We start from the raw sequence: 17392 nt of genomic DNA, 5'->3' as shown, positions 1-17392 counted from the left end.
AGTCAGTAGAAGGAAGAAGGTGTTGATGCCCCTGTACAGGTCATTGGTGAGGCCCCACTTGGAGTATTGTGTTCAGTTTTGGAGACCGTATCTGGCGAAAGACGTAAGAAGACTTGAGTCGGTCCAGAGGAGGGCGACGAAAATGATAGGAGGCTTGCGCCAGAAGACGTATGAGGAGAGACTGGAAGCCCTGAATATGTATACCCTAGAGCAGGGGTGCCCAACGCGTCGATCGCGATCGACCAGTAGCTCAGGAAGGCAACTCGAGTCGATCGCACTCGTGTTGCCGTCCTGATCTACGGGCCGATCAGCCTTCCTCTCCAGTGTTCTCCCTAGTGCCTTTTAGCTGGGTGGTCCGCCCAGCTGTCATCTGCCGCTGCTGAACATTAAAAAAAAACCCAAAAAAACCGGCTTGGAGATTTCAGCCCCTAGCGAACTTATGCTCCGGGCTCTAACGTGTGCGTGCAGGCTTCTCTTCTCTTCCCTCCGAAACCGGAAGTTATGCCCGGGGAGGGGGAGGGGGGAGAAGGGAAGCCTGCACGCACATGTTGAGAGCCCTGAAGCAAGCGTTCGCTACGGGCTAAGGCGGGAGACATGTTACTGAAGCATTTCCTCTTCTTGCTGCCGGGTCCTGCCTACTTTCTGTTTCCGCGAAGGCAGGACCCGGCAGCATTTCCCCCAACAGTTCCTCGCGATGCTGGTCGGCCGAAGCAGGGAGAGGTTGGGGCGGCGTCGGCTTTTGGGCGTGTTATTGGCGTCGGCTTTCGGGCCTGTTATTGGTGGCGGTTTGGGTCCTGGTCCCCGATGGCAGTTTGGGTCCCCGATGGCAGTGGCAGTGTCTTGGGGGAGGGCAGGGAGAAAGAAAGAAAGAAAAAGGGCAGGCAGAGAGACAGAAGGAAAGAAGAGAAACAGAAAAAAAGGAAAGGGAGGCAGAGAGAAAGAAAGGGCAGGGGAGAGGAAGGAAAAGTTGGGGGAGGGAATGAGGTGTGGAGGAGAGGAAGCATACAGGCTGAAAGAAGGGAAGAAAGACTGGATGCACAGTCAGAAGAAGAAAGTGCAACCAGAGACTCATGAAATCACCAGACAAGGTAGGAAAAATGATTTTATTTTAAATTTAGTGATCGAAATGTGTCTCAATTTATATCTGCTGTCTATATTTTACACTAAGGTCCCCTTTTACTAAACCGCAATAGAGTTTTTTAGCGCAGGGAGCCTATGAGCGTCGAGAGCAGCGCTGGGCATTCAGCGCAGCTCCCTGCGCTCTAAAAACTGCTATCGTGGTTTAGTAAAAAGGGAGGGGGTATATTTGTCTATTTTTGTATGGTTGTTACTGAGGTGATAGTGCATAGAGTCATCTGCTTTGACCTCTTTGAAAAACCCTGGAATAGGAATGATAATTAACATTTTCTATGCGTACAGTGTGCGTTGTGTTTTTTTAAAATTTTATTGTTGGTAGATCATTTTGACTTGGTCATTTTAAAAGTAGCTCGCAAGCCCAAAAAGTGTGGGCACCCCTGCCCTAGAGGAAAGGAGAGACAGGGGAGATATGATTCAGATGTTCAAATACTTAAACGGTATTAACGTAGAACAAAATCTTTTCCAGAGAAAGGAAAATGGTAAAACCAGAGGACATAATTTGAGGTTGAGGGGTGGTAGATTCAGGGGCAATGTTAGGAAATTCTACTTTACGGAGAGGGTGATGGATGCCTGGAATGCGCTCCCGAGAGAGGTGGTGGAGAGTAAAACTGTGACTGAGTTCAAAGAAGCGTGGGATGAACACAGAAGATTTAGAATCAGAAAATAATATTAAAGATTGAACTAGGCCAGTTACTGGGCAGACTTGTAAGGTCTGTGTCTGTGCATGGCCGTTTGGAGGAGGATGGGCAGGGGAGGACTTCAATGGCTGGGAGGGTGTAGATGGGCTGGAGTAAGTCTTAACAGAGATTTCGGCAGTTGGAACCCAAGCACAGTACCGGGTAAAGCTTTGGATTCTCGCCCAGAAATAGCTAAGAAGAAAAAAAATAATAATAATAATTTAAATTGAATCAGGTTGGGCAGACTGGATGGACCATTCGGGTCTTTATCTGCCGTCATCTACTATGTTACTATAATAATTAGTTGTTCTAAAAAGTTGGCACCAGCTCACTGAAAATGCTACAAAATCAACTTGGAAGTGTCTACTCCATGTCATTTCTCATCAGCATTCAAATATTTGGCCACCCACTTAGTTGATAGCTTCTGCATACTCTGCTGCTCATGGATATCTAGTGTCTCAGCAATTGTTTTAGCCGATATTCACTGATTTGCCAAAATCAGGTCATTCAACAATTTCAGGAGTTGACACCATTTGAGACTCCCCAGAAGTTGCTGCATCTTCAGTTTTGAAATCTGCACACTGAAAGTTTGCACATTTCTTCACTGTGGAATACGATAGGCATGTCACTCAATGTTTGCATAATTTGAGGGGCTGCTGAAAAGTTCTCAGCCCAACCAAGAGAATGATATGGAGCTATGAAACTTACAAGTTATTCCATACTTTTCTTGACACTTTTTGTTTCATTTCATGGAAATGAAAAGTTGTCAAGAAGGGTGTGGAATAACTTGTAAGTTTCAAGGCTTCACATCATTCTCTTGATTGGGCTGAGATCTTGTCAGCAGCCCCTCATACGTTCATGGATTTCCTTTGGAGTTTTCTTCTGCAGCAATAGGAACTTCACGGCTTGGAGTTCCACACTTGAAAATTTTACACTGTTCGTTGACAATGATCTGAAACAATGTAATATATATATATATATATAAATATATATATATAGTATAACATTACAATTCTGCAAATTGGTACTTTGCAAAATAAAATAACACTCTTTTTAGCTATAGAGGTAAAATAACACTCAGAATTTAAGAACATAAGAATTTGCCTCCGCTGGGTCAAACCAGAGGTCCGCTCCCATGGCGGTCCCTCAGGCCTATTCCTAAAACCTAGCTCAACTCCTAACTGTACCCCTCAATCCCCTTATCCTTTAGGAACCTATCCAAACCTTCTTTGAAGCCCTGTAACGTGCTTTGGCCTATCACGGCCTCCGGAAGCGCATTCCATATGTCCACCACCCTCTGGGTAAAAAAGAACTTATATTCTAGCGTTTGAAGTTGGTTGGATTGAGAACTTTTCAGCAACCCTATACACGGACGGAGCTTGAGCAGAGTGCAAACTTAAAAAGCTACAAGAAATTTTTCTCTAGAATATATCCTGGATCACATCTGACGAAGCTCCTTTTTTTTTTTTTTTTTAAATACATACTCCATTGGCATCTTTGGCAGTTCTCATTTTCCCATGACATCAATCAAGCTACCTTCACCACATATTTCACAAGCTTTGCGCACTACAACTCAAACTTCCCCCGAACGACCTCGTACGTCATACGTCGTGCCAGCTGCGGCCCACATCAATTGCCGTAGGGTTACGTGGCAGGTCGCAACGTCATCAAGCTGCGGCCATCTTGCTTCCCGGCTCGGGTGGTGAGTAGGGAGAAGTTGTGCGTTTTGGCTCGTAAAGTGCAGAGAGAGCTAAACCGATTACTTTGTGCGGGGCAGGTGAGACGCGCCGGGCCTAATGGCTCAGCAGAAAGAGTTCATGTCACCTTGTATCTGTGTCATAGCTTGAGTTTAGGGGGCAAAATGAGGGAAGCCTCCTCACACCCTCCTCTTTCTGTCCTCCACCTTCGAATTCTGATGGCACAGGGCCCCCGCATTAACGCTCAGCGTGAGGGTATTGCAGCATAAAAGGTCAATATTATTTTGTAAGCCCTATGCATGCCGCTGTGCCCGCCTTGTTCTACTGATGGTGAAGCTGTCCGTGATTGCGAGCTTTGTAGCGGGAGATGGTTTTTGTTTTTGTTTTCTCTCCCAAAGTTGCTCCTCAGTTTGCTCTTGCTGGGTCTCGAGATTTGTAAGCCGAGGGTAGAGTTGTGGTCGAGACGTTCATTCATTTTTCTCTGCGGGTATGTGAGTGCAGGGGCGGGGCGGGTCGGAGGATGAGCAGAATTGCGGAGTGCGTTTTTGTGCATTGCCGCAAGTCTCGGGGAGGGCTCTTGCGTTGAGTCAGCGCAATGCTTCTATTACTTGAGCTGTTTGCGAGCAGGTGGTCATAGTTGAGGCTCGGGAGTAAGTTTATTGGGATGGACGTGGCAGGCTGTCAGGCGCGCAGGCGCAAATGCCGCGGTGCACGCCGGGAACTGAAGTCCCGGGGGGATTCTCTTTTTCAGGAACCTAAGGGATTCCGCTTCCTACCTCTCAATTCGCTTTTTATAGCTCACTAGCTGATGTCCCGGCGTTGCACGGGTATTTAATTATAGCAATAACACTGTAAATGGATTCAAATAAAGATACTTTATAGTGGTGAATGAAATTATTTTTTTACAGCTTTATAAAAAGTACAATATTCAAATGATAATGTGAAATATTTGACAAAATGAATACAATACAACTAACACAAAACTTGATTATAAACAACATTTTTAGTTTCACCTCCAGGAGCAAGAACATATAAATTCTTGGGTGAAGAGACCCCCAGAACATATCACCCCAGGTAGTGAGGGATCTGCATACCAAGTTTCGTTCAAATCGGTCAAGCCGTTTTTGAATTACTGTGAGAATGGCAGCTTTTTACTTTTTTTCCATTGACATGAATGGTTGAAATCTGATGTTCTGTTTGTAGCTCCGCCCACGTGTGCAGGTGGGCCGCGAGACCCCCAGAACATATCACCCCAGGTAGTTGGAATTACTGTGAGAATGGCAGCTTTTTACATTTTTTCCATTGACATGAATGGGTGAAATCTGATTTTATGTTTGTAGCTCCGCCCACATGTGCAGGTGGGCCGCGAGACCCCCAGAACATATCACCCCAGGTAGTGAGGGATCTGCATACCAAGGTTCGTTCAAATCGGTCAAGCCGTTTTTGAATTACTGTGAGAATGGCAGCTTTTTACATTTTTTCCATTGACATGAATGGGTGAAATCTGATGTTCTGTTTGTAGCTCCGCCCACGTGTGCAGGTGGGCCGAGAGACCCCCAGAACATATCACCCCAGGTAGTGAGGGATCTGCATACCAAGTTTCGTTCAAATCGGTCAAGCCATTTTTGCGTGATCGCAGCACATACACACACACACACATACATACACACATACATACCTCCGATTTTATATATATATAGATAGAGTTTGTGTCCTCTTGGTTGAGGTGGGGGGTGGTTGGGAAGGGTTGTCCTAGTGATTGAGGCATTGTATGATTTTAAATGAGGCACCCGTCGCCTGGTGTGACGTCAAGGAGAGTCGTACTTGCCACCCCAGTGCCGTGGCCTCGAGAGTAGAGGCAAAAAACACAAACACACCCAAACGGGGAATGGAGCTATGAGAACTGACAGATACATTCAGACCAGTGGTTATTTATTTATTTTAATTTTAATTTCTTCATTTTTTAAAAAAACATTTAGGTAACTTGGAATTACAAGTAAAACAAACAGATAATACAAATCAACCTATCAAGTCCAATCAGGAGGAACTTGGGCGAAATTTTTATACAGGAAAATCTAACTTCTTTATTTAGCAGGCATTTATATATTTAACCCTATAAAAAGAAAACAATTTATTTCATGTCTTCAAAAGAGAGGTTTCTAACTGGCTTGGATCTATAAATACATAAGAATCAGCTCCCCATGTAACCAGACATTTACAACTGCCAGAACCCTAGATCTCAGCAGGAGGAAGGCCTTATTTGTGTTTGTCTGGAAACATCTGGGAACATAAGGCCAGCGGTTATTAAGCCCAGAATATGCATCAACTGGGGATGCCAAACGCAATACAGCTTATCTCTCTCTGGATACATTGATTGGATGTACTATATTGCCCATTTTGTATATCAAATCAAGGTGGTGTACATTACAATAAATAATAATAATGAAATTCATACTAGATATAAAAGAATAACTCCATAATAAAGTAGGATAGACTTGGAGGTCCTTTTACTAAGGCGCGCTAACCAATTTAGCACGCGCTAAATGTTAAGGTGCCTATTATATTTTATGGGTGCCTTAGCATTTAGCATGTGCTAAATCAATAGTGCACCTTAGTAAAAGGACCCTTTAGTTTTCCAAGACACAAATACACATTCATTCAAAGGCAGTGGATCATCCATAGGGTAGTGAGGATGCTCTGCATTTACTGACACTCATATTTTTAGCATCTTGTCAGTTGGAAGTATCTTTTGTGTTTATTAATATTTTAATATGCCACTTCAGATAACAAATCCAAGTGGGTACAATAAGTACATGCCACATTTCACGTTCTGTTTCAGAAGTAGGAGGTGAGGATTCTGAGGCTGTCTGACTAAATAGTGATTAAGAGACTTGCTCAAACCATTTTTTAAACTCTGCTCATGACTAGCTTTTATTGCATATCTTGACTGAAATTTAAAATTTATTTTAAATATGTTACTAATTAGTTTCATGGATTGGTGCTTAGTTCTGATAGTGTTGGGTGAGAGTTAATGCCCAGGCCTAACTTCTGTCATGTCCCCTCGTATTATTTTAAAGAACCTTAACCCCACAAATCTTTCTTTACATTGGAGTCATTCTTTCCATAATTGACCTGACAGTACAGCAGGCCATAAGTCTATAGGCCTTTATTTATTTAAAAGATTTATAGCCCACAGGTTGCATACAATAAAATTATTAACAATTATATTTCGCTTAAAACCATTTGTATATATAGTATTGAAGGCACATATAACTTTTCTCTCTGTCCCATTATTGAGATGGCTTTGGGAAATCCACTGCTCATTCCTAGGATAAGCAGCCTAAAGTCTGTTTTACTACTTGGGATCTGGGTTGGCCACTGGTGGAAACAGAACACTTGACCTGATGGACTTTTTGGTCTGTCCAAGTATGATAGTTCTTATATTCTTACTAGTGTTTTAGCCCGTTACATTCATTACAGTAACGGGTGCTAGAATAGTCCCACCTATACCCTGACCCCCACCCATGCTCCGCCTCTATCATGGCCGGAACCTGCTTCCCACTGATCCCAGTCCCACCACCTCACCTTTCACCATTTCCTTTGTACCCTTTTGGCCCTCATAGATCCTCCATTGCATTTATCACCTGACAGGGTCTTTACTTACCCGAGGCGGCAGCAGCAGTCCTGACGTACCAACCTTTCCTCCTTCAGTGCCCCAAAGCAGCAGTGGTCCTACCATTTCCATCTCTCCCTTTACCCCTTTCACACCCTCTACCATCTCTCTCTGACCCTGTTTCACCCCTTTTGCCATCTTTCCCTTTCCTGTCCCCCTCTGTCCTTCCCCAAGACCATCTCTCTCTCCTGCCCTCTCCACACTCCCTGAAGTCTATCTCTCCCTATCCCCTACCATCTCTCCTGGTCCCCCTAGTAGCCCCTCTGTCCTTCTCATCCATCTGTCTCTGTCTCTCTCTCCTTTCCTCACTTGAGTCCAACATCTCTTCCTTCTCCCACTCCCTCCCCCAAATCCATCACCTCCTGCCTCTGCGGAGCTCTCACAGCTTCTCCTCGTCCTCCAGCCAGGCTTCAGCCATCTACACTGGCTCCAGGCTCGGCCGCCACCGCGGCCTGCAGCCGCCGATAGCCGCCACAGCCGACATTCGCCTTGGGGGGGGGAGAGAGAGAGATTCTCGTGTGCACCGGGAAAGGGTGCACGGGGGGGGGGAGGGGGCCACGACGGCGGCGGCGAAGTTACAGTGAGGGATGAAGGGAGGGAGTAGTAGCGCGCATGCGCACTCTTGCCCGCGGGGCTGGGAAATAGAGGATGTTGCAGTAGTCAAGGAGACCTAGGACTAGGGACTGGACCAAGAGCTGGAACTGCTTTCTGTTAAAGAATTTTCAAACTTGCCTTAGGTTTCTCATGACCGCGAATGATTTCTGTATTATTTTGTTGATTTGTGGTTGCATGGTGCAGCATCTGTCTATCGTCATTCCCAGAAGTTTTAGAGTGGGTTGAATGGGGTATGTGATTCCTTAAATAATAGATTCTCATATGTGATTCAACCCACTCTAAAACTTCTGGGAATGACGATAGACAGATGCTGCACCATGCAACCACAAATCAACAAAACAATACAGAAATCATTCTCTTCCATTCTTCCGTAAACTCTTGAAAACCACTTTATTCACTAAGCACTTTGGAAATTAATTTTCTTCGACATCTTTCTTCTTATGGTTCTTATTTGTTTAAGTTAACTATTGTAAACCGAGTCGATCTTTCCAAGAATGAAGACTCGGTATATAAAGCTAAGCATTAGATTAGATTAGATTAGATTGGTTGAGTATGAAGTTAACTCTTCTGTGGCATTTGTTGAATTTTGCAATCACCTAAAGAAATATTTTTCCACATAACCATATGCAAGGAATAACAAACCTGTAAAATTATAAATAAATATAGTATCAATAACATTTAGGGCTCCTTTTATCAAGCCGTGCTAGCGGTTTAACGCGCATAATAGCGCACATTAAACCGCCGGCCGCGCTAGCCGCTAACGCCTGCCTTGAGCAGGCGGTAGTTTTTTGACCAGTGCGGGGGTTAGCGTGTGATTAAAAGTCATGCATGCTAACCCCACTAGCGCGGCTTGATAAAAGGAGCCCTTAGTGCTAGTCTTCAAAGGTCTTGGAATATTTATGGAACCATTCATCCAAGGGTTTTGTGCCCCACTGCACAGCCCAGCCACTATAGCACTGCTTGGTTAACCTGAGCAATCCTGAGGGATCCTCAAATCCAGTCTTATATGGGTTGGCCACTGTTGGAAACAGGATACTGGGCTTGAGGAACCTTCGGTCTGTCCCAATATGGCAATTCTTATATACCACCCAGTCTGGTATTCAGGATTTCCACAATGAATATGTCTGAGATTATTTGTATGCAAAAGAAATAGTGAATGCAAATACCTTTCATATGGAAGACAAACAGAAAGCAAGCTGGTGAGAAGATGTCCTGCTTCAGTGATTAAAAGCTGATGACCGACATGACCATTTTTTTTTTTGCTTAGAGCTGTTTCAGGGGCTTCATAAAATACCAGTTGGTCTTAAAATCGAGTTTAACTAAATAGTAGGATCTGCTTATTATACACTCTCTAAACAGTATTGTTTCAAAATGATCTCCTATTCACATAAAGTTTTATTAAAGTTTTTTATAGCACATCACTAACAATCTTGAGTGGTTTACAATAAGAAATCATAGAAGAGAAGAAAAGAACTACAATAATTTAATAGCATAGAAGAAACAAGGCAGTGTGGAAATCTTGAAAACCAGACTGGGTTGTGGACTTTAATTTAGATGTCCTCAAAGGGTTCATTTGCTTTTAAACATAATGCATGGCTCAGGTATGTCAATTCATGACTAATGATGGGCCTCTACGGCAACCGTGCATTCACAGATGTGCTGCACTAAAATATTCATTCTTTCTATTCTCCCCATTACATGTTACTTAGGAGCCAAATTTACGTTATGTAATTAACCAGTGTTAAATTTAAAATGTGCATTAGGTACTAAGACATAGGCTACGTGTTTTGACATTTCTGCTCTAGCTTATTTCACTACTCCTTACAGGTCCTGTTGCCTTTCTAATGAGCATGTATATCCCTCTAAAGCAGGAGTGTCCAACCTGCGGCCCGAGGGCCACATGCGGCCCCGTGAAGTATTTTGTGCAGCCCCGGTCGAGGGCGATGCAGTGTTTTCCTCTGCTGCCCCCGGGTGTTTACAGTCTTGCTGGCTCCATCCTTTGTCTTACTGCTGCGTTTGTGCGGCCCCAGAAACATTTTTTTCGGCCAATGCGGCCCAGGGAAGCCAAAAGGTTGGACACCCCTGCTCTAAAGTTTGTACAAGAATTATTCTTATAACTCTGATCTTGCTGTTTCAAAATACATTTTGATCTCTTTCTGAATACTTAAATCTTTCCAGCTACTGTTTTTCATATTGCCTATTGAAGGATTAAAATGATGGAAGAGAGTGGCATAGAGACCACACCACCTAGCACTCCCCCACCTACTACTGCAAGCACCACAGCTCCTGTAGCTGCCATCACCACTCCAACCCCCATTCCACCAGGTATGGATCATGTTTTCTTCTAGTAACTTAGTCACATCAGAATTTCAAAGTCTAGCAGTGTGATATAATGACAGCTTAGTTGGTATCGCGACAGCTAATGCAGTTTAATATTATGTTTTTATTTTTCCAAGGTGTGTATGTATATATGTATTTATTTATTCTTTCCATTATTTAGCCTGGCCTTCCGACAGTGCCCATTCATAAAACAATACAATAGAATCCTCAACCGATCCAGCCTGACAGTTTTCTTGTAGACATCAAAAATATTGATTTAAAATTTGGTTGTTTTCACAGCCTTATGGAATTCCAGAAGTGAGAGGATCTTTGTTCCATAACCAGACCAAAAAGAAGAGTGAGCTTGAGAGCAAGCACACTGTAATCAGAAAGATCTGGCAGGAGGTAACAGAAAATACCTCTCTGAGAGTGAAATGATTGCTCTGAAATATAAAGTGGAAGCTTCTTGGGTACATATTTGGGTGGCATGTCATGTTTGACTTGCATGCCCAGTTTTCAAATTCCATTTGATCAAAAATGCTACTTGTCCATATAGACATCAGCTGTTTAATGGCAGTTCTAGATCAGAAGCTAAATTATTATTTTTTCATTCCAAGTAATCTATTTGGGACGTGTGGTAGTTATTTCCATGAAAAACTCGGCTTCAGATATTGACATGCTTAATTTTTGTCTTGCACTGGTTTTAAATATATCTTTTAAGGATGGTTAGTAATACCAGTGGCTTAGAAATCCCTTGTGACAGTTCATGAACTGTCTAGGTCAGGATTGGTAAAATGGAAATTTTGAAAGTGGTTTCTATTTGGTTCCAGCTGGGATGCAGCAATAAGGATGGGCAAACTGAAATAGTTCTAGCTCATTCTTCATTCCAGAAGAATGATAGAGGCTCATGACTCGAGAATTAATATGCTGGTGTCTAAAGGCTTGTCACTTTTTAAAACTTTTGTTTTCCTATTCCATTTTTCCTTCTCCTATTTTAAGCCTTTAACTAAATTGGAATGCTGAAGTGAACTTAGCTTCATTTTTTGGTACACTGGATTCCCATCCTCTAGACCTTTATTATTATTATTATTAATAATAATATTTATCATCTTTCCTTTTAACTTAAACATCAGCTGGTATCCTCAGCCAGGAGAGTCACAGATCACAATTGCCCTGGACTAGGTACTGCTATTACAAAAGCTTGGATTCTCCACCTGAGGCTTGCATTCTGCCTCTATAGCATTCCCAGCTTGCCAGGAGGGAGAAAGCTTTGGTCAGAAATCTATCCCAGGCCTCTGCTTGCCAGCACACAGTACTGCTACTGAGCCTTTCAACCAATCCAGGCCTTCTTGTTTTAAACTGATCTTCTCTTAGATCTATAGGACCAAAGCCCAGTTGCTAATCACTGCAATCTTTCAAACACCAAATTTAAAAATGAAGAAAGAGCACAACATGAAGTGTCTTCTTGAAACAGTATGAATCACTCTTGGTGATCTGTAAAAAAAAAAAAAAAGAATGTAATTCTGGATGCAGCGCCTACCAGTAACTGACACGTGGTAGATGCCCGTTTTGAAGGTGCCTACCACAGCAGGCACCGTTTCCAGAATCGGACCCTAACTGTCTACAAAATGAGAGGTGGTAAGTGTAAAAGTGCACTAAAACCACTTTTGCTGCAGCTTAGTAAAAGGACCTCTTAATTGGAGAATGACATGGTGACAGAATTCATCACTGTTTTCATCCCCGCGGGAAACCATCCATGTCATTCTTTAGTGTCTGTCTCAGCCTCATTCCTTCTACACCAGCATTCTTTAATGCAAGGCTTGAGGGTCGGTGGCTGAGCCCATTCATACTCTGATTCTTCCCTCTCCTTAAAGAATGACATGGGAATAGTTTCCCGAGGTTATCCATGGAGACGGTAATGAATTCTGTCACCGTGTCATTCTCTAATCTTAATGACTCTTGTACATTTATTATGGTGCATTTGTTTTTGATCAGAGTCCCACTATGGCCCTTCTAAGAGGACCTGTGTATTTGGTTCTTCTGCCTACCAGTAATTGCAATACTTATCTTCTTCAAACTCTGAAAAAAATTGTATTTACTTTTAACATTGTTGGAGTATTAGATTTTTCTTTTGCACAATTCTTAATGCAGTTGTCTTCTCTCGCCGTTTTTCTCTTTCAGTTTTGACCAGTCCGCTCATTACGCCAAGCATACCTAAAATGCAGCCCCAACCAGCTCCTGTGTTCTCTTCTGCTTTGCCTTTCTCATCAGTCCCTCCTCTGAGATCTTCAGCATCTCTGCAGTTTACCTCAACTCGGGCAGTTTCAGACTCATTTGCTCCAGTGAATACTTCGCCTGCTATAGCTGTTGGCAACCCTGTCACCTTTTCAACATCGACTCATCTTCCCCCTCCACCTCTTTCAAGCTCTGCACCTGGCATTACTCTTCCTCCACCTCCCACCGGCCCTCCCATGGGTGGATTTTCCGTGGCATCCGCATATGACATCACTAAAGGTCATGCAGGACGAGCACCACAGACCCCATTGATGCCATCCTTTTCTGCACCTTCAGTCACAGGTGGTATTCTAGTTTACTCTCTCCTGATCCATTACCCTCTTGATAGTGTTGAAGAAAGTGCATGTGATTTCAAGTACCCAAGACATAAATTTACCTTAAATACATCAGTGTGTCCATGAATGCTAAGTCAGTTTAACAAAACACTTGGCCAGGTTTCCTTTTCCTTTTTAACAGGAAAAGAAACACCTAGCAAACCTGCAGGAAGTACTTTTTGTTCAGTGACTGCATTCATCTCGGGTGCTACTGACTGAAGGGTAGTTTTGCTTTATGTGGAATGCTTTATGTGGTTAATGCATCCATAGTAAATTTATATAAAAATTTCTCTAGAAACCCATTTTGAAATACCTTTATGAAAAATAAGCACTCAGTATGTGACCTGCTGAGCGAAAAGGTACCAAAATTGGGGTTGTAAATGAGAAAGAGGCTATAAAGATTTGGAGGGGCAGCTTTCTTTCATTTTTGAAAGTTGTGTGTACTAAAGATTTTATAGAATGAGACTGCAATTTTTTTCACATCTCTAAAAACTGCAAGTACCTAAAATGGGGTACGTGACTTCTGGGGTTAATTACTTTTCTTTTATTTTTTATTGATAAAAGGTTTCTTATTGAGCTCTATTAAACTAAGTACTGGCTAAAAACAAAGTATTTAATGATAAGTTATTGAAACATTTAAAAAGTATTTATACTGGTTAAATAATACTTAATATAATGAGAATATGAAATAAGATCTGGTGACAATTTGACACGTAAAACTCTATAAAATTATTTGAGCCTTGAGTAGTGTCACTGAGGATCTATGTAAAAGCTGTTATAGGGACTTTTGAACGTGATGATGCTATAGTATGGTGTTTTCACTTTATAAATGCATTTTATAGCATACACATGTGTTCATTTCTACACCTTGGAGCTGCTTTCGGGTTGGCTATTTTAGAAAGGTACATAAGAGCATATACTGGCTTTATAACATAGGCAGAGCATACACATTATTCTTGTCTAGGTTCCATTTTATAAAATTTACCCCATTTTTTGACCATTATGATTCATTTATGATTATTTTAAAATATTTTCTCTCGACAGGAATTTTGTCAAGTCCTGTCACTCAGCAGGTTTCTGTTCCCCATTCAGCTGGGAGTGGGTCTGCTATCACCTTCCCAGAACAAATTGAGGACCCCAGGATGGCTGTAGGGCAGAGTGAAGGGCCTGGAGGAGGAATCTGGGGTTTCTTTAAAGTAAGAAATGTTTTACTTAATTTCTTAAATAACCAAGTTGGTTAAACATACTTTTTTATTTTGGTTAGCTTATGTTGCTATTTGCAGTACAAACATTTAATTGAAGTGGGATTGCTGATTATACTGATAATACAGGCCAGAAGTATGATTCACTAGATCAAGTTTTACAGAAACAAACAAACAAAAAAAGATTTATTTGCAGCTGCCAAAGTATTTGAGACATACAATGGAAAATATTTCACGGCATGTAGGTTAACATTCTGTTCTGGCAATAAATTGTTAAGCAAATGTCTATGACATAATGCTTTATACAGATTCTGTTGTTTGGGTTTTTTTTTAATTGGTGTCCCATTTCAGTTGTAACTGTCCCCTATGGGCCCACAGCTACTACATACCCACCCTGTCTAGCTCCCTTATTGCAATGACAGTCCTCAGCCAGGGGCCACAAAATGTAGTGATTCCTTCTAGAGTTGAATGCCTGCCTATGTAGTCTAGCATGATATGCCACCATTATTTGGTGGTTCAAATTTCCTTTAAGGCTTTGAATACAGGGACAGGCAAAGAAAGATATTTAGTAGAGCCAGCTCAGCCTACTAGTTCTACCACAGAATTACAACTGAAAAATATATGCTATAAGCAGTGAGCATGCAAGTTACTGCCACATTTTTATTTAACAATATTCCATAGCACATTCCCTTCCTGTCAAGGCCTAAGTGGTGACTGACAGGAAGGGTGACATGTATATTTTCTCCTCCCTCTCAAATTTACCAGATCCCCCTTCCCCTTCTCCTTTCTCTCAAATTTACTAGATCCCCCTTCCTTAAACACTTCCCTGGTGTCTAATGGCACCCCTCCCACAATCTAACCTGACTTTAAAAGAATGAAAAAACTCCAAGACAACTCAGTCTCTAGTGGCACTTTCAACCCTTTTTCCAGGCCCCTTCCCCCTCCAATCCTTCATATCTGAAATAAGCAGGAGCAATGCCAGTTTGCTCCTGGCTCTGGTGCTCAGCCCTGCTTGATGGATCAGGCAGGGTCATCCTGCTGTAAGGGACTGCTGACCAAGGAATTGAACCTAGGGCTTGTTCTGTATCTCAAAAACTAGAGTTGATAGGAGAAAACTGGTGCCATTTTTGGAATCAACAGGCCAAATATATCCAGAAACAGGTCTTAACATTTGAGGCACCAAAATGAGTGTTGGCCAGTGTAATGATTGGAGAAAGCATGCTTTCTTTTATGCCCCTTCTGGATTCAATACGCTAGGTGTTCAATCCCTTCCTGCAATCCGGGTGTTGCAGAAAACCTAACATTTTTTTCTGAGCACGTGCTTCTCCCACCTTAGAGAGAGAGTTAGAGCCCTCAGCAGTTTAAATTTCTGCAAGCAATCTGTGCAGAAGTGATCTGCTCTGCTCTGGTCTAGAGGTCTGAATTAAGAGAGATGAAGGTAGGTCAGAATGGATGGGAGCAGACATAAGACAGGTTCAAAAGAATGAAGCGCACACCAAGCAGAGAATCTAGTTTATTTGAAATTATAACATCATTGAGTGGAAGGTTTCCTGGATGTTTGATGGACCTCAAAGACTGCTTGTACTAACAAGCAAGGGTTCAGATGGAGAAGAAATCATCATTTTCTGCAAGTAGTGTTTGGGACCGCTGCAAGTGGAATGTGTCTTGGGTCAAGAGCTCTAGGAGAGAGAACCAAGATTTACGTGTTGTGACAAACCTACTGCATTCCCGAGGTTTATCACAGGGAAATATAATAAAACATACAAACCCCGGTGCAGAAGGGCTGACCAGGTCAGTGCCCAAGAGAGTAATTCAGCTGACTACCCTGTAAGCAGTGAGGAAGACATGGAGACAGAACAAGAAAGCTTTGCGTTACCTAAGGTAGTGTCTAAGCAAAAGCAGGAATCTCTGCTCTCTCATTTTCTAGTGCCTGGGAAGCAGAAGACAGACAAGCAGTTTTCCCTGAGAGAAATGATACAAGCAGAGGGAAGGAAACACTCTCCCCAGCGGCTACAGGGGAGTGGTTTCTTCTCTCAGCTTAAAGCGAGGCTTTGTAGAGAGCTAAAGGAGGAGGAAGAAAGCAGGGGAGCCCTCGAGGAAGGAGCAGTGCCGAGGCAGGGAGCCCAGCGTCAGGCTGTCCTTGCCTGTAAGCAGCCAGGGCAGCTTGCTGAGTCCGATTGGGACATGAAGGAGGAACAGGTGGTGAACTCTCCTGCAGAATCCTGGCTTGAGTGCAGTGAGACCCCTTTCTGGCAGTCCTCTGTCAGAGGACAGGGCACAGTCCCATGGAGCTGGACTGCTGCTTCACAGATAAACTTTGGTGGACCTGTGGAATCAGCCTTCTGTGTGCCATCCTTCTCAGATTCAGGGTGCTGTATGCATCCTGAGTAAAAGACCCTCCGGGTTGCATGGCACAGGCTGCGTTTCCCGCCCCCCCAGGTTCGTGGGGGCAAAAGTTACAGTCTGAGTCCGTCTGACTGGCAATCCGAAGATCTTCAAGATTGGTCATTTGTTACAATTTCTAAAGCAGAAAATCCTTTCCTCCATTCAACTGCAGTTTAAACAGAGTTGACAGGCAGGCACTGCACAGACTTTAAGTGCACCTCCATTATTTCTTATGGGAGCTTCGGGGGTGGTCTGTGGAACACAGTAAAACTCTTTTTTCAGAATTTCTAAGCTTTGGGTTCGGGTCTCCCACCTTACCAAACTCCAAATTACTATTTTTTATTTTTGGATTTTGTTTATTTTTGTCGTTTTTGGTGCAAATTCGCTAGTGGTGGCCATCTTGGATTTATATTGATCTTTTTTTCAAAGTTTTATCTCTGCCTCAAAATCCTTCAATATAATTAAAAATCATTTTGGATGGACTCCTTGGCTCCTAATCTGTCGAATGTATGAATTGATTGCGCCGGATCAGCGACTGTGTACTCTATGACACAGTGCACTGGGGGAGGGGGAGCTTCACTTCCTCTAGGTCCTCCAGGGCAGCGATCAGCCACATTGGCCATGAGGTCATCCAGACCTTTTCAAAAAAGAAGCTGCTACTTGAAAAGGAAGTCTGCTTAAAGTGGCCTTACAAGTATCGTCCCCAGTCCAATGATTGATCCAAACGCCTTACTAAGAACTTGAATGAGATCATAAAGGGCACCTGCCATATAATTCAGACTGTTCATAACTAGTTGGGAAAAGACATCCACTTCTGCAGAGCGCACATTGCGCAATCTCATGTGACAGTCAAGTGCTGCAAAGGCCTTTGTCATCTGAGCCAATTGGGGCCTTAAGCCCCTACCTATGCATCACATGATGCACCGGGGAAGGAAGGCCTGCCTTTTTGGACAGGCGGGTCTCGAAGGAGAAGTGAAGGAACATCCCTCCTGCTTCCAACTTCCTTGAGGGGCAGTGGTGGGAAGGGGGGTATGAGGGGGAATGATGGGGGTTTTCAGGGGATCTCTGGTGGCAGGAG

General features: G+C 43.0%; 1 protein-coding gene across 4 annotated transcripts in view; it reads left to right on the top strand.

Moving 5' to 3' along the window:
* Positions 1 to 3380: 3380 nt before the first annotated feature.
* PRRC1 (proline rich coiled-coil 1) overlaps positions 3381 to 17392 on the top strand; it is a 59568-nt gene continuing 45556 nt past the window's right edge. Inside the window, exons 1-4 of one of the 4 annotated variants that reach the window (XM_033928974.1) lie at positions 3381 to 3516; positions 9978 to 10124; positions 12300 to 12695; positions 13772 to 13923. In XM_033928974.1, the coding sequence (XP_033784865.1) occupies positions 10013 to 10124; positions 12300 to 12695; positions 13772 to 13923 (660 nt within the window). In that variant the 5' untranslated portion in view covers positions 3381 to 3516; positions 9978 to 10012. Of the gene's footprint in view, positions 3592 to 3682; positions 3784 to 9977; positions 10125 to 10418; positions 10524 to 12299; positions 12696 to 13771; positions 13924 to 17392 lie in introns of those variants that run through there. The other 3 variants (XM_033928973.1, XM_033928976.1, XM_033928977.1) reach the window with 3 other exon arrangements.

This window comes from Geotrypetes seraphini, chromosome 1 (genome assembly GCF_902459505.1).
Source record: "Geotrypetes seraphini chromosome 1, aGeoSer1.1, whole genome shotgun sequence".
NCBI lineage: Eukaryota > Metazoa > Chordata > Amphibia > Gymnophiona > Dermophiidae > Geotrypetes > Geotrypetes seraphini.
This window is presented reverse-complemented; position numbering and strand designations above follow the sequence as displayed.